This window comes from Danio rerio, chromosome 10, assembly GCF_049306965.1.
Source record: "Danio rerio strain Tuebingen ecotype United States chromosome 10, GRCz12tu, whole genome shotgun sequence".
Lineage (NCBI taxonomy): Eukaryota > Metazoa > Chordata > Actinopteri > Cypriniformes > Danionidae > Danio > Danio rerio.
This window is the reverse complement of record NC_133185.1, coordinates 27,378,505-27,388,075: the sequence shown is the minus strand read 5'-3', so window position 1 is coordinate 27,388,075 and position 9,571 is coordinate 27,378,505. Positions and strand designations below refer to the sequence as shown.

The window sequence follows — 9,571 nt, the reverse complement described above, 5'->3', positions numbered from 1 at the left end:
CTGCTGTGGCAACCCTAGATTAATAAAGGGACTAAGCTAAAGGAAAATGAAAAGATTCCAAAGGTTCTACATGGAACAATCAACAGCAATAATGAACCTTTAATTCTAAGAGTGGATCTGTGTTTAAAAAGCACTAAAGCTGAGAAGGGCACCGGCACATGGTCTAATATCCATGCTTGAGAAAGGTAACCTATTTTTATTATTTTTTTAAAAAGCTGTAATGATACAGTATTTAAACTGCTAGCTGTAGTTCAACATATGACCACTAGATGGTAGTGTTGTCAAACAAATAAAAAACGAAGACCTGATTCTTTAAGTTAGAAATGAAAATATAAGAAAATGATAGTATACGTCAGAAAAAAGCCTATCTATCTATCTATCTATCTATCTATCTATCTATCTATCTATCTATCTATCTATCTATCTATCTATCTATCTCAGTTATAAAGTTTGTAGTTAAAGAGTCAATCGTGAGAGCATGTCGTCACACTGAACTCTGCAAGTAGGCTAATGTTGAGCAACAACAAAGTGACCGCCACAAACAGAGCAGACAGAACAGCGCCTGAATAGGCTACTAAGTTACCAAGGACGCAGGAGGAACAGGGTCATGTAAAAGTCAGATTGAGTGCACTAAACTATGTGTACCCTACAGCAGAAACGTATTCGGTATGGAGTAACAGTAGTGTGCTAACAGGAACATACAATTACAAAATAAAATAAAAAAAAAACATTATGCAACTTCAAAATGCACATTGCGGATGCAAACGTTTTCAGGTAAGCCATTACATTGGAGCAATACAACAAGAACAGAAAACATCTGTGATTTAGTTTATGTAGGCTACTATGATACGTTTGTATTTTTGCACCCTACAGTGACCCTATGCCTATCAATCCCCTATTTAGTTAATAAATACAATAAATGCATTACAACGTTTGGCTACAGTCTTATATTTTTTTATTACGGATGTTGCTTGCAAATCATGATTAGTTCTACAGTTCACTTATGATAAGGCATTACGAAAATTAATGTTTTAATTATAGTTAAGTAACCGAGTTATAATTACAATACCACATTAGCCTACTTTTGAACTTTCTTGTTTGTTTGTAAAAAAACCACGGTTAATGTACACGGTAAAACATGGTTAATCGCAACATTTGTGATAGAGAGTAGCTTACCTCAAACATCTGATTCATGCATTGCTGCAATGACTTCTTTTATTGCGTACAGTAGAGTTTTAAAGCCCGTGACGTGCACACGATTTTTGTGAAAATTGACTTGAATTGTTCACTTGAGTGAGTCTCTGAATCTGAATCGGTTCGTTTAAAGCACGTGCTTCGCGGTCTAAGAATTAACATGTGTGAATGGTTTTTCTTGAAGGGTTGAACTCAGCGACTTACCTACATGAATAAAACACAATTTGCCACCTCAAATGAAATGATACAGCCCGCAGCCGCAGGAAACGATTCAGTGTTTTCTGCTGATTGTAAAGATTTGAGTCACTGGCCTGAATCAAAACTTCTCGACACTAAATGCGGAACCGCTTTTCCATGTAGTTTAAATGTTTCAAAACGCTTTAAAATAGGAGCTGCTGCGCCATGCTATTTTCAGCTGCAATGACAGTTAAAACGCTGAAAGTCATGACACTGAATGAAGAAACAGGGAACTACACGGAGAAGCTTTTATCCAGGAGTTCAAGACACGGAGGGTAGTCGGCAAAAGTTGTGGTCGTAGGCTAATGCAACGCACCAATGAATTCCAAGACATTTCATATTTTACCATTATCGTTTTGTTTGGGCCACCTATGAGTCTGTCTCTGAATCTGATTTGACTTCCGTGGGTAGCGTGGCCGAGCGGTCTAAGGCGCTGGATTTAGGCTCCAGTCTCTCTGGAGGCGTGGGTTCGAATCCCACCGCTGCCAATCTCTTTGCTGTATTATTGAAGCTTCTGTGGTATTGATATATGATTATCAGTACCTAATAAAAACGAGAGTTCAATTATAAATCTGCCACCATGTACTCAAGCTTAACTTTCTTCTGTTGAATGCAGAAAAATGTTAAAATCCACTCACCATTAACTATATACAGTGCTCACCATTTATAAGTACACCTCTCCCAAATCTTTTAAATATTTTTTTTTCATGGGAAGCTATACAATATTATATTTGTGCATATACATTAAATTAGTCAGTACTGAAGCTAAATCTCGAGCTTATCTAACAGAACAACTTATGATAACGGTCCAAAAACGAGTACTACCAAATGTGTATGTTGTAGAAAAATATTAAATCCACATTTTAAAAGGTGGAAAAATCAAGAGAAGCAAAAAAAAAAAAAAAAAAAGGAAATTTTTTTTGAAGTTTTGTAGGTTGACATTTGTTTTTGCAATATTTGGCTTGAATTTAATTGTATCATCTTTCAATTTCTAAATATGTTTGGCGACTAAAGTATTATTTTAATAAATATATCTGTTTAATAAATCTGTTTTGTTGAAATGCACCAAAATACATTGCCCATATTCACTGAGAAATGGATACAAATATTCATTTTCAAAATGGGCTGTACTCAATTATGCTGAGCACTGTATATAGATAGATGTTTTACTCTGGAAGTAAATGGTTTGCGATTTCCAACATTCTTCAGAATAGGGCTGGGCGATATGGCAATAATACAAACCTGATTATTTTGTTTCATATTGAATAATAACAATAAATGTCGATATACAGTAATTTGTTAATGCTTCCAGCTTTAAAACTTATTATGACTGATGCAACAAAAAATATCAAATTACAATTCAAAATATTGTTTATTAACAAAAACAGATGACACATTTGACTTTAAATTAAAACAAATACGTTAAAAATACATTTAAAAAGACTAATCTGGCATTACCAGGTAAATTAAATGAAAAAAAAACAAAAACAGTAAAAACATATGGCACAACTTCCAGCAAGTCCACACAAGTTGAAAAACTTTTTTTGGCGGATACTTTTTAGATGATTGAATATCTTGGTTGTGTTGCCAGATTTGGTTTTTATACGACATACTTTACATATCGTTTTAATCTGCTTCTTGTCCCACTTCTGATAGCCAAACCACTAACACTAATAGAATTCATGCTGCTATTTTGTCGATAATTTCATCATCTATGGATAATAACTCAAGGTTAGTTTACTTTCACCTTTACTTCCGCTTATTATTTCCTAATTTTTGTCGTCTTGTTGAGTTTGTTAGCAAAGTGCATTCGGAAAGGGTCTTTTGACTTCATGCTGATTGGTTGTTGTCACACATTGCTGCTGTGTGATTGGCTCTTAGATTAATATTGAGTAAAAATATCCAGAGCTTTTCATCGTTATCAAAATAAATAAAATAAAAAAAAATTAAGCTTAAAGGGGCTAATAATTTTGTCCTTAAAAAGGTGTTTAAAAATGTTAAAACGGCTTTTATTCTAGTCAAAATAAAACAAATAAGACTTTCTGCAGAAGAAAAAAACATTATCAGATATACTGTGAAGATATCCTTGCTCTGTTAAACATCATTTGGGAAATATTTAAAAAATTCAAAGAGGGGCTAATAATTCTGACTACAACTGTATTTGTAAGTTGTTATTAATTCAAGACTAAAATAGCTCTTTAGCGCCAATAGCCTGTCTTAACTGTCCTGTCCCATTAAAGGTAAAACCCCTTAAAAAATAATCGTAAAAAGAAACAGGCATAGTTGCGAACCCCAGGTATATGTGGCTTTACTTGAAGCTTTGTAAAATCAGAGTGTTTTCTTTATCCTGTTCAGGTCTGGTGTTGGTTTTGATGGTGTTGGTTTGTTTGGTCTCTCCGCTGCGCCCCATCTGTGACCTGAGGGTTCTGGACCACTTCGTTCGAGAAGCTGGAGATTCTGAAGTCATCATGGTGAGGCCCGAACACACTTCACACCAAATGTCATATTATTTTCAGAAACATATCATCTGTTTTTCTCTCTCTCAGCGAGGCTGCAGAGGAGGCTGTGGAGTGATGAAATCCTACTTTGTTCCTCTGACAAGAGTTGACTTTGCTGTTTGGGAACATATAGATGTGAGTCACAATGTACTATGTTTAAATCATTATATTATATTATATTATATTATATTATATTATATTATATTATATTATATTATAGTAACAGAGCAGTAAAAATCTAAATTATAATCACAACAATTACTTTTATTTTATAATAATTATTGATATAAAGTGTTTTAGAAAGTTTTTTTTTTGTAATTATATTAGATGATCAGTTTACTATTTTACTTTACCATTCATCATATATTTCAACTTCTCCCACATCCTATTAGTACCTCTTTTTTATCCAATAGAAGTTTATTTATTAGACAATTATTTTCCAATGAATCTGCATGTCCAGGTTCAGATGCAGGCCGTGGAGGTCCAGACAGGACTGTCGGTGCTACTTCAGGCACTTAATACGGCCAGGAAAACAGTCAGCAACTCTTCACTATTAAACACACTAGAAAACAACATCAGTAACCTCCACAGTCTGGGCCAGATCATACGCAGCCTCCATTTACAGGTATGGAAACCAGAGATGTCCATCTGTGAGAATCAAATCCTTCAGTTTTTCTTACTTGACTATCGCTGACGATTCTGAGAATAACAGCAGTCTCTTTTAATCTGTCATTCACAGAAACTGCATTCAGTTAGTCTGCCCTTTAATTCCTCTCTTTCTCTGTGTTGGTGGGATTCTGAGAAGTGTGTTTTTGATAGTTCAGTGACTGTGAGGTAAAGTTTAGCCGTGGCGCTGCATGTTTCTGTGTTTGCGGGCGGTTCACCAGTAGTGAATGTTGCAATTACTGGAGACTAAACTTTTAGGCAACTGGACATTTTTAACCTAGTTCTGCTGTGAAAGATGCCAAATGATAACAAGTGCTGATCAGTGCTAGACATTATTCCTAGCTGCAGAGAGGGTATGATGAAAATGTTCAGAGAGTACAATACAAATAAGAAAATAATAATACAGAAATGCTAAATATGTCACTAAAAAATCTATGAATTTTAGTTGTGTTTGCGCAAAATATCTATTTTAAATGACCAGTAATTTAGAGCTTTTTTGTTTGCATTAAACAACAAATAAGATGTTTAAATTCCCTTTCTAGACAGCACTGAGACCTGGAAGAGACGTGATGATGGGAAAAAAATGGGTGGAAAAAAATACTGGGTGTGAGAAAAAAAATAGGTGGGAGAAAAAAAACTGAGTGATAGGAAAATATGTATTTTTAAGTTTTTGCGTTCTCTCGCAAAACTCTTGTCCAAAAAACACTGCTCTGTTCACTTCATACATGTCAACCCTTCATTCTATCATCCTATCATTAAGTATTTTCCCATATTTCTCTTAGCTATTTTTTCTCCCACCCAGTTTTTCTTTTCTTCCAACTATTTTTTCCCACCATCACATGCCTTACGGGTCTCCTTAGATTTTTAATCAAAAGGAATTAAACACATTTGGTAAAACTTTACTTGAAGACTTGTGCGACCGTCTTTACGCTTTTTTGAAAACGAAATTGTTGTTAAAAAGCTGAATTAAGATCGTTAGAGTTTGCGATCATTTTCGATTAATCATGCAACCCTAGAATGAATCTTATGTGTTTAAGGGTCTTTGTTATGTCAAGTTGCCTTAAATAAAAATACATCATAACCTTTGGCTTGACAACTTAACATTATCAAGACTACATTACTTGTCATAAATCTGTCATAAACATGACTGTCATCAGGCCAATTATAATCATACGATGAATATTTTTTCAGATATTTTTTTTTTAGCGGAACAAAATAAATTTGCCATTACAGTTTCTTAATAAAATTCTCAATGAATTGTTAAATAATTTTAACACAGTGTCATTGATGACATTTTATTGACAAAATCTATTTTATTACTTGAAGTCATATTAATCACACTGTTATTAAATTTATCACACAATTATAATAGCTTCATGACAATCATGTTTATGACAGATTTATGACAGCTTAAATTGTCTGGGTCATGTCAAGTTGTCATGATAAAGACATAGACAGGTTGTGATGTATTCATGTAAAGTATTCACAACAATGACATCTAAAACAATGTCACATTTATGTTTAAAATGACAACTAAGCAAAAACACTTAATGACAATTATCATAAACATGCATAAAATCATGTCATGTCATTATTATAAAAGTTTCATGACAGTCTTATAAACACCAACTTCAAATAAAGTTTTACCAAATCATTTAGCATGCTGAACAATTGTAATTTACTGGACAAAATGTCTAACTTTTATTAGACCTTTATAATATCAAAAAATGAACATTTCACTCAAAAAATCAACTACATACAGAGAAAGCAAGAGTTTTCAATTAATCTCTTAATTTTTTTTTTCATACTTCTGAATATAAAACAATGTCTATACTAAACAAATCCAGAAAAAGTGAATGTAATCTCAAATGTCTATTATGCAATCGATTCATTGAAATTAATTCTTAAACCTATGATCAATCCTGTCTCTATAAAACTTCCCTAATAGTAGCATATGTCGTAATAATCATAAGAATTAATGTTTTGATTCAAATTCTGATCATTTTAATTGGAAATTAATTCAATCAATGCTCTTTTAGGCATGATAGACGACTGTATAGATGTCACAGTTTAATCAGCACAAAGTGCAAGTGAATATAAAGAATATAAAAGTATACCCGAAAATGTCATTTCTGTCATCATTCTGTCATCATTCACTCATTTAACTAACAAGTTTGAGTTTCTGTTGAACACAAAGTAAGATATGCTGAAGATAAAAAACAGCCATTAATTTCCATAGTATTACCACATAGTAGTAGCCTACCCTAGTATGCAGCAAAAGAAAGAAATTCATAGACGTTTAGAAGCATTTATGGGTCAGTAAATGGTGAGGAAATTGTAATTTTTGAGTGAACTATCCCTTTAAGCTTTACTAATAATAATAGCACCAAATAAACATGAATACATGCTTATATTAATAAAGAACTCACTAACTTTCCACAGAAATTCTGAGTAATTTGTCTTGAGTGCAAAGTCAGCTGAAAACTACATCATTTTTATCAATTCAGATGAAGCTATAATCATAAATTGTCTGCTGAGTATATTAAAGTGACCATAGGGATGCCTAAATATGTGCAAATGTGTATTTTATAATTCAGCTATTCATTGTAAGATTTTATTTCTTCATAGTAAACCAAAGGCCCAAAATGTGATTCATTGCTGTCTGTGAAACTATGAGAGTGAATGGAAAGCTAAATCAATATATATCAATCATCATTGGTGAAGCACTCCATCTGTGCTAAAACATAATGAATCATGCTTAAACAACAACACTGTGCAGTGCGCACAATACAGCTGGCAAATCTTGAAATGGAAGCGCTAACTAGCTTAGCGGCCAACGCTTCAAAGCCTTGCTTTGTTGCGTGCGTCGTGGCTGTTTTACCAGGCCAAATCCAATCAGATTCTAGAGCTGCAATTTATCCATTTTGTGAATTTCGGGGATGATCAATTTTCCCTAATGAGTGCGCTGTGTTTGCGCAGCAGGCCGAGTCCACAGTTCTTCCAGATGATTCAGCTCCTGCCAGCTCACAGACGCAGGAGGTCTCGTCTCTCCCAGAACTTCTGCAGGTGCAGAGCAGCTTCCTGAGAGGAAAAGTCCGACTCCTGCTTTCAGCTGCTCCAGCCTGCCAACGGCAAAACAGCTGATACCAGATAACCGCCACAAGCTGGACCACAACACTTGATGGAGACATGATACTCCGGCTTGAATCTTAGTTTAACCCTAAAGGAGAATCATTTACTCACCCGCATGTTGCTCCAAAGACTTTTATTCATCTACAGGACCCAAATGAAGATATCTTGAATTAATTTTGAGGGTGCGTTCACACCTGTAAATGCTTTTTGTTCTGGGTGTGGTTCACTTTCACATGGCAAAGTTTCTAAACAGACCAAAATAGTTAAAACAAGACACATGCAGGTAAAATCTGCTCACATTGGTCAGAGTTTGGTTTATTTTCCAGGATTCCGCACAGCTGCTATACATCGTTACTGTAATTTATGTTGATAACAAATTAATTGGTGCACTTTAATTCTGAATTGTGACACTTACAGACATTTGTTTCCATCCAAAGATGCCAATTAAATTTATGTGCAAAACAGGAATATCTCATTAAAGACGTGAATAAAGCATCGTTTCCATCCAATGAGCCAAAGAGAACAAAATCGTCACTTCCTGATTAACTGGCGCCAAATATCAACGGTAAAAACGGAATTTGCCGCGGTAGGAGAAGCTGTGTGAATCTTTTCTTTAATAAAATGAGCGCAGTGGTGTTTATGGGCGTGAGCCGCAGAGCACAGACGCTCTTAACAATTCTGGAGGTCAATAATAATACAACAACACTAATACTGAAATGGTTATGGCCTTTTAAAATGACCAAAATAACATTTTAGATGTTTTATAGTGTGCTCAGCCTGCTGGTTTGTCCATTCACACACATTTTTATCATCACATGATCTCTAATAACAAAATCACATGACAGTGCACATACTGGAATTTGTTGGATAAAAGTGTTTCCATTGTAGTTTATGCTAATCTTTTCTTATAGAATAAAAAGTTTAACCGACTCAGTTATTCACATACATTTATTATGCTCTAATTATTATACAGTATTTTCAAAACTTTTATTTTTATATCATCAACCATTTTTTATATGCATATCCAAAATGTGCATAAAAATAGGTGGATGGAAGCATAGCTAGTGTCACCGAATATAAATCAGAGGTAAGACTTTCTCATACATAGCCTCGTTTCAATTGTGAAGGGTTGTAAAAAATATATCGATTCTATATCAGGTCGAGTTAGACAGCATTCTTTTACTTTAGTATTCAACATAAAAAGCACTTTAACCAGTACGACTGATATCTTGGACAAAGAGACTTTGAGTGGAAGAACAGACTAAAATTTGATTAAAATAATGTTCATTTGGGTTTCAAAGATTAACACATTTTTTATTATTTTTTTGGCTTCGTAACGACATTAGGGTGAGTAATTTAGGAGTTTTCATTTTGGCATGAACTAACCTTTTAAAGAGGCCATGAACTGAGAAATTTGCTTAATCTTTTGAAACATAAGAGGTCATCGCAGTTTCAGAACTCAAAATGTCTAAAAACAGCTTACATTGATGACAAACAGCCAAAACATCAAGTTGTTGAATTTTCGAATGATGCTGTGCCAGCTATACTGGAGCGGATAGTCACATCACACCACACAATGATTTTATTACATGTCCATCTATAAAGGATGAAGTATGAACGATGTCAAACTATTTTATTACTTCTAAAACATTTCATTTCCTCTAAACAGGGCGGACTGGCCATCTGGCAATTTTGGCAAATGCTAGAAGGGCTGGACCATTTTTTAAATGTGGGCCGGCATGCTATTTTCTATATATATATTTTTATAAGTATTGCTTTTACATGCAGGCAGCTTTTGTCTCTTGCAAGATGTGGAATATAATGATGATGATGATGATATTAGT

The 9,571-nt window shown here is 34.1% G+C and overlaps 1 protein-coding gene and 1 non-coding gene across 4 annotated transcripts; both read left to right on the top strand.

Moving 5' to 3' along the window:
• The first annotated feature begins 539 nt into the window (after window positions 1-539).
• Window positions 540-8,655, top strand: epob (erythropoietin b). 3 transcript variants are annotated; one of them, XM_021479340.3, is made up of 5 exons: window positions 540-774; window positions 3,787-3,902; window positions 3,978-4,064; window positions 4,390-4,554; window positions 7,578-8,655. In XM_021479340.3, exons 1-5 carry the CDS (start codon window positions 759-761, stop codon window positions 7,737-7,739), a joined length of 546 nt encoding a protein of 181 aa, XP_021335015.2. In that variant the 5' UTR covers window positions 540-758; the 3' UTR covers window positions 7,740-8,655.
• trnal-uag (transfer RNA leucine (anticodon UAG)) lies at window positions 1,838-1,919 on the top strand. The gene has a single exon. It is a non-coding gene; the product is annotated as a tRNA-Leu (tRNA).
• Window positions 8,656-9,571: the final 916 nt, after the last annotated feature.

What these genes read in the sequence shown, in the direction of transcription:
- epob (XM_021479340.3), top strand. An exon ending in CTGTTTGGGAACATATAGAT is followed by an intron (nt 4,065 to 4,389) that starts GTGAGTCACAAT and finishes CTGCATGTCCAG; the next exon opens with GTTCAGATGCAGGCCGTGGA. An exon ending in TACGCAGCCTCCATTTACAG is followed by an intron (nt 4,555 to 7,577) that starts GTATGGAAACCA and finishes TTTGCGCAGCAG; the next exon opens with GCCGAGTCCACAGTTCTTCC.